A 16550-nucleotide genomic window follows, 5' to 3' on the forward strand; every position below is an offset into this window, starting at 1 on the left:
TAATAACTCAGCAGAAGCACAAGCTGATTGTCTCCAGGCCATGCTACGCTGATGCTGTAATTTGCGGCAATCTTTAAGAAGTTTACAAATATAAAGCTCTTCTTTGATGTTGGCGGTGTTTTGCTCCACTCTCTGCCAAGATGATCTCACATAACTTCACTAATATTGAGGTCTGAGCTCTGGGGAAGCCAATTCATGACTGATAGTAATGTGTGTTTTTCTATTTGGGAATGCTTTCGCTGCATTACCAGTGTCTTTGGGATCATTGTTAATAGTAAATGGTCTGGTTCTTATGTAGCACTGTTCTACTCGAGTATTCAAAGCACTTTATATGACATTACTCATGGACCCATTTAAACCCATTCATACAATTTTTTAAAATGCTATTTCTACCTAAGTGCTTTCTATACAGACTACAACGAAAGCATCTGAGAGCAACTCGGGGTTCAGTATCTTCCACAAGGATACTTTGGCATGCAGACTGGAGCAGCTAGTAATGAAAACACCAATCTTCTGATTAGTAGATAATCTGATCTTCCAATCTGAGCAGCCAATCAGATGTTTTCCAGATGATAATACACAGTGGATCAGAATCTTACCATACTTTTTCTGTTTGTACATCCATCAATTTTGACAAGACCGCTGACTAAAATGTAACACCAAACAATAACAGTGCCTCCCTTGTGTTTGACAAATGACTGTAGGCTCTGCTTAGCTCTTCTTTCCTAATATCCACCATCAGGTCCATAAACCCTGTTGCTACTGAAGGACCATATACACCTGTCAGGCCCTGGGTCTGGTCTCTGTTGTTTCTTCAAGACATGACTTTCAGATACTGTATGTGTTTCAGGCCTGACAATTCTTTTGAATGAAGAAAAAGTCTGGATAGCTGTTACTAAAGAGTAACTGAAACATTTTAAGAAACTCTGGCTCATTGGGAGCTTTATTTAAGGATACATTGTATCCTTTCTTTTTGACTAAGTTTAGAAAATAATAATAATAATAATAATAATAATAATAATAATAATAATAATAATAATAATAATAATAATAATAATAATAATTGGAAATATTGAATTTCTGGTTTTACAATCACTAAGCCATAAGAATCAAAATGAATATGCAATATTTTATTATATAAAGTGTAATAAATAGATATGTGGACGTTTTTGAATTCAGTTACTATTAGTCCGATAGCGGTGTGCTTTACTCCACACGGGGTCAGACAGAAGGTGGCGGTATTGCCCCCGAAAGCTGTTTGAAAATCACCAAAAGACCCAAACGAAAAAGAAGCCGGAAGCATTCAGCTGTCAGTTTTGTAACAACAATCTAGTGCTGGACTTTGCATGGAGCGAGAGGGACCGGGGCAAGTTCTGCAGAGTAATTTAATTCATTGCTCTGCCGTGATCGCTGTGTTTAGAGAGCACCATGGATCCGTCACAGGCCGAGACAGTGGATGGTGGTGCTTCGAGTCCCAAACTCGAGCTTTCCCCGGCGATGCGGGCTAAAATCGAGAGGAACCGGCAGCGGGCGTTGATGCTCCGACAAGCCCGTCTTGCGAGTCGTCCTTTGTCCGCTGTGGAGGGCGCAACAGCGGCCAAAGTTTCCAAGACCATCGACTCGGGAGCTGGGTTCTTTATCGACGAGGAGGGAAATATAGAGGGAGAGCAGACGATCAAGGTAGTGGTGCATCAGCCAGGTGTGTGTTTAGTTAGACAAATACGTGCTCGTCTCGTACTTACATTAGTTTTTCTCAAATGCTAAAACACATGTCACAAACGTTACCACCAGGTCCCCCAATGTCCAAACACAACACCCTTCTCTAAAGCTACATAAACACAACCACACCTTCCCACTGCAAAACTCAAACTCCCACACCAAGAGAGCAGCTCGAAGCTGTCAAAACTGTAAACACTATACACAGCATTACACACTACAGCAAAACAATTGAAAACACAATGCTCAATTTGTGAGAAGGTTCTTTGTTTCATAACTGCCAATGCATATTTTAGAAACTATACAGTAACGGATCGTCGTAGATCTCTGCAGAGGATTAGGCATTTAGATTTGTGAGTTTCATATGAGTAGTATAAATCTATAGAAAATCCTGCATGTACGTACACTACTGTAACACAACTCAATGCAGAATCTATTGCACACAACAGTAATCTTGAAAACATGAACAGGGTGTGAAGTTTTTTTATTTACGTTATTCACACCACACACACACCACAATCACTGTGCGGCATCATGTCGCTGAGCTGTTGCTCGCATCTCGTCCGTAATGATGGTGCGAGGTTGTCTTGCTCTCCCTCCTGGACCTTCTCCTCTCCCATGTTGGCCTTCTCCTCTTCCTCGTTGGTCGCTCCTCTTCCTCCTCTCATTTGAACTCCTCTTCCTCATTGGCCTGCTCCTCTTCTTCCAGGGCCAGCTCTTCTCCCTCCTCTGCATCAAATTCCTCTTCCCCTGACTCTGCCTTCATCCATTGTGTTTGTTTGGAACCTTCAGCATACTGTGCACTCTGAACTTGCTTTTACATGTGGGTACAGCATTAGCAACAAGTGTCTTCAATTTTGAGTCATTGTGTGTAGTGAATGACGCCAGGTGTGTTCCCTGTGTTCAAAGATTGGTGACTGTGGCAAGCATTTTGCATCACATGGGCTTTCATTTGAGAATATGAGCAGAGTTGTTTTGCAACATGTGTTTTAGCAAGGAAAAATGTGTTTAGATTTATGAGTACAGAGGGTTGTGTTTTGTGAATTGTGTCTTCATGTGACATACGTTTATGGTACTGGAATATGGTGGCTACATTTAGTAAATGTGTTTAGACTACTGGTCATTTGGGTTGCAGGATTGGCTTTTGTGTTTTAACATTTGAGAAAAACTGTATTTACCTTTGTTCTTGATCACTGTGGGTCTGCGTTGTTTTCAGCTCCAGTGATTGAACCAGAGTACCTGATGTGTGATGAATGTCAGAAACCCTTTATGGACTCGTACCTGAGCAACAGCTTTGACCTGTCTGTGTGCGACAACTGCAGGTATACACTTACACACACACCTGATGTGTTTGCTGCAGTCTGTGTGCACAATTAATATGTTTATATTTATTAGATTTATTTGGTGACTTATATTTTAAAACTTTGAACCATAAACACCTGCAAGCCTCACTGATTTCCAGTGTTTAACAGCTGTTTACAGTCATGCTCCCTGAGATCTGGAAGAATTTGGAGGATGAATTAACACCTCCTCATGTTACATGTTACATGTACTGAACCTTTTTTTTTTTAAACAAAACTAAACTAAGGCTTCATCATGACGAAATTTAAAAAAAGGATGATTTGCTGTCATTTACTGTATTTGCTTGTGCATTCTATATTAAGCATTAAGATACCTAAACATTTTGTGTTGGTGTCCATCACAGTCTATGTATTTAGGGGCTTTAAAGTGCAATGTTTTGGTCATTTAGTTGCCTCAAACTTTTTTTGTGTATAACTGTCAACTTTGTTTTATATAGTCGTACAACTAAAGATCTATTTTAAACCTATTTCCTTTTCAGGGACAATGAGGAAAAGCACAAGCTGATCTCCAGGACTGAGGCTAAGCAGCGCTACCTGCTGAAGGACTGTGACCTGGACAAGAGGGAGCCTCCTCTCAGGTTTATACTGAAGAAAAACCCCCATAACCCACGTTGGGGAGATATGAAGCTCTACCTCCAGCTGCAGGTATGAAAATATGCGAAGGGCAGTTCATACAACTTTTTTAACCTATATTCACGTTATGCTAATATTCTTTAGCATTCAGTGTTGTGTGGCTAGACTGCTCACTGTGAACTTAAATATAGTATTTCTGTCTTAAAAAGCTTAATGTATGTGAAACTTTATTCATATAAAAAAAAGTGAAGTGATTGGTTTGTAAATCTTCACTAAAAACAAGCAGATAATTGTTTTGTTTTGTTTTAAGTTTACAATGCACACGTTTTATGACACAAGCTTACCAATTAACTGTAATTTTAACACACTGTGTGTTAAAAATCGTTAGTCATTAGATTTGTGATAACATAAATAATGTGAAAATACTATTACCCAAGAAATGAGAGGCTGAGGTGTGAGTAAACCAAAGTACCGCTAAATGTATGTTTTGTAGATTATGTAAAAGTCTCTTTTACATAATCTTAAAGTGAAGAAGATGGTAAAAGTGATTTAAACTTGCAGTCTTTCTAATGGACAGCAGGGGGCGATTCCTTTGGTTACAAAAAGATCTATGAAAAAAACTTAGTTCCCACTTGGTTTAGTAACTTATTAATCACTTTTAAACATTTAGAATTTACTAGCTACAGTGTGGCTGACTAGTCCTCGGTTTTCCAGATATTAGCTTCAACCCAAAACCAAAGATGGCTGCAGCGAAATGCTTAAATTTCAACTTTAAAGCAGAATTTTACAATTCCAAGGGGGGCATCATGGTGCCAGTGTCCATCTTACCTGTACAGTCTATGGACCTGCTAAAAGGTTTTTGTATATTACAGGTGGAGAAAAGATGTATGGAGGTGTGGGGTTCAGAGGAAGCTCTAGAAGAAGCCAGAGAAACAAGAGAAGAGAACAGAGAGGTGCAGAAACAAAAACGCTTCAACAAGAAGGTCAAAGGTTGGTGTTTGCTTTGAGCCAAAATTCTCCCCTCCCAAATGGGTTACACTGAGCATTGTTAAACATCAGCTGTGTGTCTCTGTGCGTGTATCAGAGCTACGCAGAGCAGTAAGGAGCAGTATGTGGACCAAAAACACCACCGCTCACCAGCATGAGTACGGACCAGAAGAGGTTGTAGATGAAGAGGAAGACCTCTACAAGAAAATGTGCCTCACTTGTGGACATGAGCTTAGCTATGAGAAAATGTAGAGACACACGTCCACAAACACTGTTAAAGACTGATGTCTGGTGCTTCGACAGGAACGCAAGTTTCCAAATTCCTATTTGTATTTTTTCCATTTATAATAAATAGCAATAAAATGCTCCACCTAGATCACATAATAGGGGCCAAAATCACCATTGTATTCAACACATTAGCAGTAAGTTCTTTTTTTTAATGGCTGTTGCACATCTTAGCTTGATTGCTGACTCAGTTGTATTTTTAGCCATACCTATGCACATTGCTTTTCATTGTTCTGCATCATTTGAAATTTGGCAAGTCAAGGAAAGCATGATACTGAAACTTGTGTAAAATGTTGTGTAAAAAATTGTAGGTCTTCCTTGTGACAAATAGGACATTTTCCAAAGCTGCTGCCTTCTTAGAAAAAGTCATATCTTAGGAGGGCAGTTATGAAAGAAGTCTGCAGCTGTTGCCAGATGTCTAAGACTAGAAGTTCACATCACCTGCTGTAGTTTTGTTTTCATCATGGCTTTATGCTCAAGGCATTCTGGGAGTCAGTCCAGTGCCAGTCTGCCAAGAGTATCAATTTTCAATTGATAAAGACATTATCAAAGAGCATTGGCCAGATGCACCAGTGCACACACTTCAGCCTGGTCTGACCATTGTGAATTTTCACATCTTGGTTTTTATAAATGTTATTTTGTATTAGCTTTAAGGAAATGTGTAAATTTCTTTATTTGTAATGATGTAATTAAAAATTCTCTAGTTGTAAAGTTCTGAAAATGCTTTATTTATAGGTCCCTTCTGTTAGCTAGGTCGTCTGTAATGCTATTCTACAGAGCAAAGCTGTAGTTCGTGATCAGTGTGCAGCCACATCTCAACTACATTTCAGTGGTATGTGAAGAGGATGGGTGGCTTTGGCAATTCATGCTTTTGACTTAGTCTTCTACTTCCTCACAGTGCATGTGAGGGGTGGAAAGTGTACTTCATTATACTTTTTGCACGTCAGAGTGTCTGAATTACTAGTTCAGAGTGTAGTCAGCCAGACTTGAATGCTTAAATTTCAGTAAAGGAGGGATTGCCAACTCATGTTCAGTTTTAAACTTCAGAGTCACTACCAACTGTAGGAAGCAGGACATGATCCTGACAGTTTAGACACTGGTGGATGAAGCAGGTGGGGACGGGATAAAGGAGAGTGCCACAAATGTTCGAGAGGCAGAAATAAAGCACCTTTAACTGAGGCCAATTTTCTTGTCAGTCTTCTGCAAGCTAATGATTTGCCCAGAGTGATACAGAATAAGTTACAGCGCAGGAAAGTAGTAAAGTGAAACTAGCAACCCGAATTCCAGCAATGCAGTTGACGTCTAGCCCTTACTCAAGTTTACACTTGAGAAGTTGCAGATTTAACCGTTTTAAATGTTGGAAAACTTGTGACATTTTAGTTTGCTGTGGTTCACAGGTGCAATGAGATTTGCCCAAGTTACCCATGACTGTTTAGTACCATTGAGATCATTCCTTTATTCAAATTTTCAACATGAATTCAAAACATACAGAGTCAGTTTCAAAATTCAAAGGCTTTCTGGACATCAGGGCTTTGAAAAGCAAATTCATCCTCTGTTGCATCAACCTTCTCACCATGAGTGTCACTCTAGATAGAGAGGGGAAGAGAGAAAAAAAAAAAATTTTTAGTCAGCTTTCAAATCAAAATGCAAAATTAAAATACAAATATTAGTACAAGTTCCCAACTTCAGATTACAAAGTTTAAGGCTTACATTATAACTGTTCATCCACACAGCTAAGACTTACATCACTAAAGTACTTCTCAATTATGTTATGTGCAGCCTGATACACCATTTCATTGTCATGGTTCTGCAGCATCTCAATGCGGTCCAGTCCTCCCAGCTCTTCAATCAACAGGCTAAGCTTCTCCATCTCACCAAGCTTTTCTGCAGCCTGAAAAAGTCACAGCCAACCCCACCAAACATAGTATCATTTAGACTTAAATTTCACTGCATTTTAATTTAGCCAGATTAATGCATTTTATAATCTGCGACATCTTCTGCCCTCACCATGAAGATGTTGTTTATGGCATCCAATATGACCAGAATGACTTTAGCATCTTTGACCTGGAGTAGGTTGAGGATTGCTTCCAGAGCACCACTCTGCACCAACTGGACTACCTGCTCCACAGTAGCCCCACTAGTCAAGTTTGTCACAGCCCAAACAGCTTCCCTCTGAGTTTTGAAGTCACCCTGAGACGAGGAAGAATATTTACAAAAATAAAGTATTTGGCAGCTGAACAGATAAGCCCATTGTTACTTGTGAAATTGGACAATTTTCTGTATTAAAGAAAAAAAAAAAAAAAGAACCTAACATACTGATGGCTAGCTTACTCAGAATCTGAACGGCACTAGTGTTTAAGTGCCAACTTTCGGTGTTGATTTCAGCCCATTTATCACAACTTCACTTGGAAAAGAACTAAACTCCTACACTTCATTGTGGCCTTTATCCACAGAGTGATGGCTCATTAAAACTACGTTGGATCAAGTAACCCAGTAAACACAAAGGTGGTGTACACAGTTTTACACTTTGAATTCAGACTACAGATTGAAGGCTACTCACATTTCTCAGCAAGTGTACTAGAGGAGGAAGCAGACCACAGGTGATCAGCTGTTGGATTTGCTTGCATGGACCTGCAGCAATGTTGGACAAGGCCCATGCTGCCTCCTTCTGAATACTGGCCTTTGGATGCCTCATTAACTTGGGTAAGACATTTAGAACTCCAGCATCAATTGCAGTCTCAGTCTGTAGGTCAGAGCCACTCACTATGTTCCCAATGGAGCGGAGAGCTGGGGTCTGGTTGTCAAAGATGAATGAAAAAAAAAAAAAAAAAAAAAAAGTATATGAAGTGATCATTCATATTCAAATGCAACACTGAGTAATGACAGAGGGGAAAGTATTGAATCTTCGTATCTCATGTCAGATTTTTAACTTATGCTCAAGTGACAGACCCTTAAGTTCAGAGTATGGGGTGTGTGTATATACACTACCATGACACCAAGCTCCTGGTGACTCATGAGCTCCACCAGTCGAGGAACAATACCGGTTTTCACTACAATTTCAATGCGGTCATTGTCACCATCAGAAAGGTAGGAAATTGCCCAGCATGCATCAGATAAGATGTCCTTGTCACTTAGATGAAGCAGCTGGACCAGTGAAGGAAGCATCTACAGAAGCAGAAGATGTAGCTTATCAACTGGTGGATTTGGAATTAAGATGTGCAATCTGATCACGTGTCAATACAACAGTTCCTGATCTTACCTGCTGGACTGCAGACAAGGGTGGAAATGGATTCTTGTTTCGACACAGGTTGGACAGAGTCCATGTCAGGTTACGCAAATAGCCAACCTAGAGTTAGAGTCAATTACAGTTTAGACTTGAAGTTTCTTTCACCATTTTACTAGTTATCTGATAATACTATTTTAGTAGCTTTTAGTTGAAGAATCATGCAGTTGAAGTATTATTAATAATAATAATCTTCCTCATTAGAACTTATTTGATCACATTTGACCAATTTGATGCACTCATTGGCATTGAAAGCCATCAACATGAATTACTATACACTAGAACCAGTTAAAGGCAGTCAAGTTCCTTTGTGGGAACTTGAGTTTGACAAATTAAAACCATAGATTTTTCAGCATAATGCATTTAAACCAGTCATGATTTGGCAGTGTGGTTAAAGTGCAAAGCTAAACCTAGACTCTACCAAGTGCAGGACAATCTCAAATCCAGAATATTTAGAAGTTATCAGAAAAAGAGGACAAACACAAACAAAGCTTGCATAAAACTGACCGGTGTGTCTGGAGAGATTCGAGACAACAAAGCTGGGATGACATTGCACTCAATCAGGACATCGCGATAAGTTGCACCATCACCTGAGGAGTAGTTACATTGTAAGCATAACAATGAAACTGAAGTAGAGGACTGGATTTTATTTTCCATATTCCTTTGTTTAGTAGGAAGACCACAGAGTTACTCAGCAACTGAGGCGCTTTTTGAAACTCATCTCAGATTCCCATTTTCAACACCCCCCTTTGTTAGAGCAAAGCCAGACATGACAATACATTGTATTTAAGATTTAACCTGCAATGTTCCCAAGAGCCCAGACAGCCTGTTCACTAATGTGCAGCATTGGCGAGGACAGCAAAGAGATGAAAGCTGGTACAGCCCCATGTTCCACCACCTGAGGGTAGACACACACATTTAGTCTGCTCTGAAAATGGCTTGAGGAGGTTACAAGGTAAACCCAAAGCAGACATGTGACTATAATATGTTGAATATTGACAATATCCAACATGTTGATAGATTACTGTGAAATCTGTCCAACATAACATTAATATCAGACAGCTTTAATACCTGCTGTGTATGCCAAGAGGTCCCAGAGGCAATGTTTGTTAGAGCCCAAGCTGCTTCAAACTGCAGAGTTGGCTCATCGTCCATAGACAGGAAGGACACAAAGTTAGACAGCAAACCAGCATCTATAATCTCCTTCAGAGGAGGGTTACGCTCTTGAGAAAGCAGCTTCCTGAGGAGACGATTAAAAAAAATAAAAGTTAAGGTACAGGCTTTACTTTGCTCAGTTCACTTGTACCCAATAAATTCTTGGGTGTCATTAACATTGTATAAACGCCCATTACGGTTTCCCCACAGGTCCCATGTGATCCCTGAAATTGATGTTTTTCTTTACAGACAGACTGAGCTGGTAATCATCTGTGAGATGGCAAAAAGCAAGGGTTACATTTGAAGACAGTAGCAGACAGATCATAATCATCCCTGAACACTCACCGGGCTGCCTGACAGCCTCGGGTCTGGGACTTCCTGCAGTCGCTGTTCACGTCTTTAATTATGTCCTCAATGGATAAGTGGGTCACCTGGATTACAGGTATGTTGTTAGAGTCTCTGCTAGTTTTAGTAGAGTTATTAAAGGTTTCTGGAAACTTACCAGCTCGTTGGGGATGTAGTCTGGAGACAGGGCCTCCTCGTCCGGGAGGGACGACAGCGTTATATTTCTTCTTTTCAAGAAATTTTCATTCTTGTGAGCTTTGCGCAACTCCACGCATTCCGTGATCCTTTTCTCCCGAAGTTTCTACAGGAGTAGATGGTGTAGCTCAGATAAAATAACCCATTACATAGAACCTAAAAAAATAAATAAATTTAAAAAAAAAAATCATAGTCAACTTACTGCTGGATCTTTCCCCTTATTCTTAAATTTGGAGAGCCGTTCGTCGGTAACGTTTTTGGTGGGCATGTTGGCCTTTGAGCGCACAGTAATCCAAGCTCCTGAAATAAAAACTCAGTGAAACCAACCGCCGGGTGATTATATTTGTCAAAGCCGCCTCAGGTGAATCAAGTTAGATGTGATTATTGGAGGAGTCGTGCTGATTCATTCAAGCGCAGCTGTGCAGGTTTCAATTAAGTAACGAACTTTAGGGCTCCCGCAAGGTCACTTTCAGTCTACAGCAAGAATAGAACGAACTGCTTCTTTTAAAAATATTCGCAAAAACAATAAAATAAAATAAAAGCAAAAAATGTAATTCTACTACAGACTGCCTTTTACTAGATTTTAATTTTATACGGATCATAGCTCAAATTAAAGGCTGGGGATTTCCATTTTTAAATATTTTTTTTTCCTATAATGCACTCTGGAATACACATGATACATGCATAATAATACATATATATATGTACACAGTTATGAGAAATAATTAAACGCTAGCAGCCTAAATTCCTCGCACTGGAAATTCTGGGGGCTGCAGACGCTTTTGCGTAGGATTAATCTTAGACGGCAGAGGGCAGCACAACATAACAGACAAACTGCTTGCATTTGATCAAAAGAACTGTGACGAAGTTAAAGTCCCTGCTAAATAAAAAGAAGATTTTAAATGTATAATTAATTAGTTCGTGCCTATCGAACAGTTGGTTTTAATTCAGCTGTTTATTTTAGTATGAAGAATAAAAGAAAAAGAAAAAAAAGGTGGAGCTAAACAGTGAAAATGAGAAAATAAATAGATCGAAGTAGTGAAAGAGAAGAAAGTCACTGACAGAGAAAGCTAGCTAGAGAAAAAGTGACAGTGATGGAGTCTCGTCTTCCTCTGTAATGACCAGGAAGGGCCGAACAATAGTCAGAGGTTTCCCTCTGACCAAGTTATACAGTAATCACTTCCTCTTGATAACACTCACACACGCAGAGGGTCATGCGACTGTAAGGGCTCAGACTCATGTGCTGTACTGTGCTGTATAAACACACCAATTTTTTCTACTTCCTCGCCTACAATCAAACGCACAACACAATGCTCATCACAGTTGTTTCCTCTAATGCAGCACCTCAAGAGTCTTTCCCAGACCAACTGCCTCTCTTCCACACACACACACACACACACACACACACACACACACACACACACACACACACACACACACACACACGCACATATATATATATATATATAAATAGGGCATGCAAACATAAATCTATCCAGCTCAGGTTTACTTTAAATGTGCTTTATATATACAGATAAAACAGCTCAGCCCACTGCAGCTCGACCTCTGCCCACCTGTATAGCCCACTGAGAAGGTCACCAAGCAGCTACAAGGCAGATGTTATACTGAAAAGGTTTTTATACTGAATATTATACATCAGTGTCAGTCATTTGAATGAATCATTAAAAATTTAATTATAAAACAAGGAAAAAGAATGTAAATTCTCCATTTGTGTCATCCTTCCCTGTGTCTGTTTCTCCGGCTCTGCTGTTTTCTCAGTCCTGCTTCACTGTTACTGTCAGATGCAGGAAACCACAGAGGATAATAGAGATGAATGACTTCTCATGCTCTCTGACAACTTATTTTATTGTCATTGAGAGGTCAGAATGTCCTTGAGTGGACAACCAAGCAGCTGTGAGCCTTCAGCAAAAGTGTTATAAGAAACACAAAGACTTAAAGCATCCCTCTCTATGAAGACCCACTTCTTTAATGAAATGTGAACTTTCTGGACAATTACCTGGTGAATTAGAGTGTGCTACCATGTGTGTGTTTCTGTTGGACTTTTGACCTGGAAGTGCTTATGGTTCCTCAGAGACACCCCTGAGGGTGTGGAGTGTTTCTGTCCTGCCCTGTTGCTTTGACTCGTTGTTCGTGTGAACAATGTGGAGTGATTGGAGGAAATTCCACTGTGCAAGTTCAAGGCATTCACACAGTCACACCATACATACAGAGCCCACATACAAGTTAGCAGGAACGCTTGCTCTTACACAACACAGTATCATATATCAGGAACTCCAATGCAGACCTTAGCAGAAAAGTATTAGTTCAATTTTATAATTTATCATAAAAACATTTCTTACCAAATTACAGATGTAAAAATGTACTGAAATGACTAAATATCACTTTCAATTCAATTTTAACAGTTTTCCATAAATAAAAACATTTCAAAAAAGTTCAAATGAAATGACAAAGCAAGAAAACACAATAAATGCATTTTAGTAATTAATGAAAAAACCCACAACATATATATTAGATATGCTAAACAGATAAAAACTGAGAAGGGAAAGAAAGACAGAGGTAGATATAGACAAGGGAAACAAACAGAACGACAAGGCCAATATGATATATATGAAGAAAGTAGAGTTTCTTAAAATGCTCCTCTAATATTTTGCCATATAGGCAGAGTTTGTGGACACATGCAAAGTGATTTCTCATATTTGGGGACTTTCAGTACTGTAAAACCAGTCCCTTTCATATTTTTCCTTTTACCAGGTTAAGTGTACTTTAATGGCACGGACAACTTTTACTATATGATGAAAGTGCAGCATGACATTTACGCTCACAAAAAGACACATAATCATTACGGTGATTAATGCATTGTTTATTGATGCGTTATTGGTCAGTTGTGAGGTATTTCTAAAAGATTTTTAGTACCAAGATTTTTGTTACTGAATGAGCGGTACAGCTTTTACTGGTACAGCATCTGGGCTACAAACTACAAACTGCATTTAAGAATTTATTAGCAGCTGCTAGAATGAGAATTGCCATTTACACTCAACAAACATTTCATTAGGTACACATCACTACCAGTGGGTTTGAACCTTTTCCCAACTGCCTTCGTTGTGTCATAGATTCAACAAGGTGCTGGAAACATTCCCCAGAGATCTCAGATGTCCATACTGACATGATGGTTGATCTGGTTGCTGTAGATTTACCGACACCACATCTGAATCTCCCATTCCACAAAATCCACCACATCCCAAAGGCGCTCTTCTGGATTCAGGTTTGGTGACTCTGAAGTCCATTTGAGTACAGTGAACTCACTGTCACTGTTCAAGAAACTAGTTTGAGGTCATTTGAGCTTTGCAATGTTGTTGCAATATTTTTCCAAATTTGTTTTGTCTATTTTTAATGAGTCAGTGTGAACTGTAGCCTATGTCCTATTCTTACATCAGTTGCACCACGTATGGTCTTCTGCTGCTGTAGCCCATCTACTTGAAGGTGGTGCCTTCAGAGATGCTCTTCTGCATACTTTGGTTGTTACTGTTACAAGTTATTTTATACTTATTTGAGTTACTGTTGCCTCTCTGTCTTTCTGTCCCCTGGCCATCAACAAGGAAGTTTTTCAGAGCATTCTCTGTAAATGGCTGTGAAAATGTGAAAATCCCAGTAGATCAGCCATTACTGAAATAATCAGACCAGCTTGTCATAAGCCAAAAACCTGCCACATCCTGAGTGATTTTACCTGTCTTCCCAATTCTGTTTGAACTCAGTTTGAACTTCAGCAAGCCTTCTTGACTATGTTTACATGCTTAAATGCATTGAGTTACTGTACTACAATTTGCTGATTAGATATTTGTGTTAAACAGTTAAACAGGTGTATCTACTCTGTAGTCTATGACTGTATAAGTAAAGGTGACCATTTACCTTTATACAACATTTATACATAACATTTTTACTAAAAGCCTCCCTAATATCCTAATAATGACAGTTAATGGCTTACTAGCAAAAGGTAAGTCTAAAGTTCTAAGTATTTCATTACCTTTTAGTAACGTCATCATTTATGGCTTATAAACCCTGTGCAGGGCTCTCAATGTTGCAGCTTAAAAGGTAGCACATGTTTAAACTGTGGCTTGTGCATTAAGTGTGATAATATTGGTAATAATCCTTTTACAACTTCCCTCCCTTCCTCCGTGCTGGCCCTACCTTCCTTCAGTCTGTCTCCCTATAGATCTATCTTATCGTTCGTCTCTTTTGACTTCTCTCCCTCCCATCCTCCTCGATTCTCAGAACAACTTGAGGTGTCTATGGGAAATCATTAGTATAGATTGCTCTGCAGTGCTGCATCAATACACACACACACAAACACACCCACACAGACATCAAGATAACATGCCCTCCCCACTTCTAGCAGGGGAGATATGTTGCAGCCCTCTTTGCTGTTTAAAGTGCATTACCAAGGACAGATTCTTGGCAGGACTTTACTTGTTCTAAGTGTGTTAGTCGCTATTGTTTTTTAGAAATGGCCTGGACGCAGTCGAACAAACGCATTTCCAAAAACGATGACAAACACTCGTGCAGTGTGGCAAAGACAAAGGTGTCCCTTGTCTGTCTGTGAAAGTCAGCGGTTCTCAGATATCAAAGCCGAGGAGAGAGCAAGAACCACAACAGGATATGGGTTAGAGTGACAGAGAGAGATTTGAGTGTGTGTGTTTATGTGAGATGTGTCAAACATGGAGGGAATTTCCATTGAGAAAACCAAAAATTTGATACTGATATTAGACATCTTTCAAATTCTCAAACAAACTTACATGAATGCTTCCATTTTTTTTATCACTATGCACAGTTTGTACTTGCTATCAAGCCTCAGGTACAACCAATTGCATTTCAAACATCTCTCTTTTTTGCCCTTCTCTTTCTCCTTCTCGCTCTATGTCAGATCTGCATTTAGCTCCTGCCTATTAATATTTCATGTTGGCCCTCCAATACCTGCCTATCAATATCCCAGACATGACACACCTCAGGTGCAATCCATCATACTCATTACTGACCAGGCTGCAGAATTGTGTTTGTGTGTGTGCATGTGTTTGTGTGTGTTGATGGATCATTTCTTTTTGCTGACAAAGCCATAGTTGTTGGTCTATATAGACAGACTCAACAGCTGGGAGATCGAAAGCCATTCATCATTTACTTTAAAACTACACATTAACACTGTTACGTGTGCACATAAATGCATAGACATTCACATAAATACACAACAGATGTTTACTGTCAATCAGGCAACTAAGGAAAAAAATATATGAAAAATTAAGAAACACTGAATACATTTTTTTTAGCTGGGTTTAATTAACGGATCGTTTCATTCTTTAATATTAGTAACCAAAATTGATTTTTAAAAAAATGCAATTCAATGCAGCTCTTTGCATTTCTGGTGTACTGTATGAAAAAGATATAAAGTAGTCAGGCTTTAGTATGAGGAGAACCAAACAATTTGCCTGGATCGTGTTGCCCTGCCGTCATACTCCTCTGATGTCAAATGTGTTGAACAGACTTTTCTGCCTTCATGTTATTGAAATGCTTAAATCCGGAGAGCTAAGCATACCTGCTGTGCAGCCATGCACACCACATGTCTATACAGTACTTTTAGCAGATAATTCCCTGATTTTTTCCCATGTTGCTACATTAATATGTATAAATATACCAAGTTTATGTTGCGGTAAACACAAAATCGGTCAAGTTTGTGTGTATTTATTTTGATGAATTATAAAAAACTGGCTGTTCACTGATACCAGCTGCAGTCAGACCAGTTGTGGTTAGGAAATTTGAAATGTTTACATTGGCTCTGTGAACTAGCGAGAAAAAGAATATTTCATGAAGGTTTTTGACTTTTATTATGCTACACTGATGCTTGGTGAGAATACAGAACTGCTTCAAAGTCAAGGTTGAATTTTCCATTTTAGATAAAATCACAGCTACTGTTTCAGGAAAGTTATTCACTGCAGAAATCCAATTTAAGTTTTCATTTTTCTCAGTCAAAGATGTAAACTGCACAGGAGGTCAAACCAAAAATAAGAGTGTTCCTGAAACATGAAGGCAACATAAGTACAGCGTTTTGTCCTGAAAAGAAAGATACTGCTGTGCCAACTTGACACAGATGTGCGATAGTTAACACCTGTGATAACTGTTTGTGGATGTAGTAAAAGGGAATGAAGACGTTTCATTATATTGTTCTTGGGCCAGTCCAGTCAAACTATCATCAGCATGCAAATGTTAGTCTTGTTTTAATCCATTTGTGTGCTTTCAAAGCAGCTGTGCTATTTCAGCACCTTGGTGACACGCTGTAAAACGTGGAGTTTGTGGAAAAAGTGCACCAATTAACCCAGTCCAGTAATGGTGCCATGGTTCTTACCCATCAATCCATTTTATTAACCCATTTTTAGCCTGCGCACCTGTTGGCCCTAATTTGTGGCTGCATACTTAAGCAAATAAATCCACAAATTAACAAAGTTTAGTTAGGCTCTGAGCTGTATAGGCTCTGCTCCTGAATTATACATTGATTTGTATTTTTCAAGTAACATGCAGCCTCGGAGAGACCAAGTGGCATTATCTGTGGATCAGCCAACTCCCCGTAACAAGAAAGGGAATCAAAG

General features: G+C 39.2%; 2 protein-coding genes across 2 annotated transcripts; one reads left to right on the forward strand and one right to left on the reverse strand.

Annotated features, from left to right (window-relative positions):
- Positions 1-1288: 1288 nt before the first annotated feature.
- xpa (xeroderma pigmentosum, complementation group A) lies at positions 1289-5650 on the forward strand. Its single transcript, XM_024802885.2, has 5 exons — positions 1289-1699; positions 2933-3038; positions 3557-3722; positions 4523-4640; positions 4735-5650. Exons 1-5 carry the CDS (start codon positions 1429-1431, stop codon positions 4887-4889), a joined length of 816 nt encoding a protein of 271 aa, XP_024658653.1. The 5' UTR covers positions 1289-1428; the 3' UTR covers positions 4890-5650.
- Positions 5651-6353: 703 nt separating this feature from the next.
- kpna7 (karyopherin alpha 7 (importin alpha 8)) lies at positions 6354-10263 on the reverse strand. Its single transcript, XM_004539174.5, has 12 exons — positions 10103-10263; positions 9863-10006; positions 9706-9791; positions 9277-9445; positions 9004-9103; positions 8713-8795; positions 8182-8268; positions 7911-8087; positions 7483-7716; positions 6930-7112; positions 6667-6813; positions 6354-6508 (listed from the first exon to the last, which is right to left on the reverse strand). The coding sequence occupies exons 1-12, from the start codon at positions 10166-10168 to the stop codon at positions 6422-6424; spliced, it is 1563 nt and encodes a 520-aa protein (XP_004539231.1). The 5' UTR covers positions 10169-10263; the 3' UTR covers positions 6354-6421.
- Positions 10264-16550: the final 6287 nt, after the last annotated feature.

This window comes from Maylandia zebra, linkage group LG6 (genome assembly GCF_041146795.1).
Source record: "Maylandia zebra isolate NMK-2024a linkage group LG6, Mzebra_GT3a, whole genome shotgun sequence".
Lineage (NCBI taxonomy): Eukaryota > Metazoa > Chordata > Actinopteri > Cichliformes > Cichlidae > Maylandia > Maylandia zebra.

Excerpts from the sequence above, each read along its gene's own strand:
- xpa (XM_024802885.2), top strand. The coding sequence starts at position 1,429 with ATGGATCCGTCACAGGCCGAGACAGTGGATGGTGGTGCTTCGAGTCCC. Across the intron at positions 1,700-2,932 it reads GGTAGTGGTGCATCAGCCAG|CTCCAGTGATTGAACCAGAG; the intron begins GTGTGTGTTTAG and ends CGTTGTTTTCAG. Across the intron at positions 3,039-3,556 it reads TCTGTGTGCGACAACTGCAG|GGACAATGAGGAAAAGCACA; the intron begins GTATACACTTAC and ends TTTCCTTTTCAG.
- kpna7 (XM_004539174.5), bottom strand. The coding sequence starts at position 10,168 with ATGCCCACCAAAAACGTTACCGACGAACGGCTCTCCAAATTTAAGAAT. Across the intron at positions 9,792-9,862 it reads ACTACATCCCCAACGAGCTG|GTGACCCACTTATCCATTGA; the intron begins GTAAGTTTCCAG and ends CCTGTAATCCAG. Across the intron at positions 6,509-6,666 it reads TTGAGAAGTACTTTAGTGAT|AGTGACACTCATGGTGAGAA; the intron begins GTAAGTCTTAGC and ends CTCTCTATCTAG.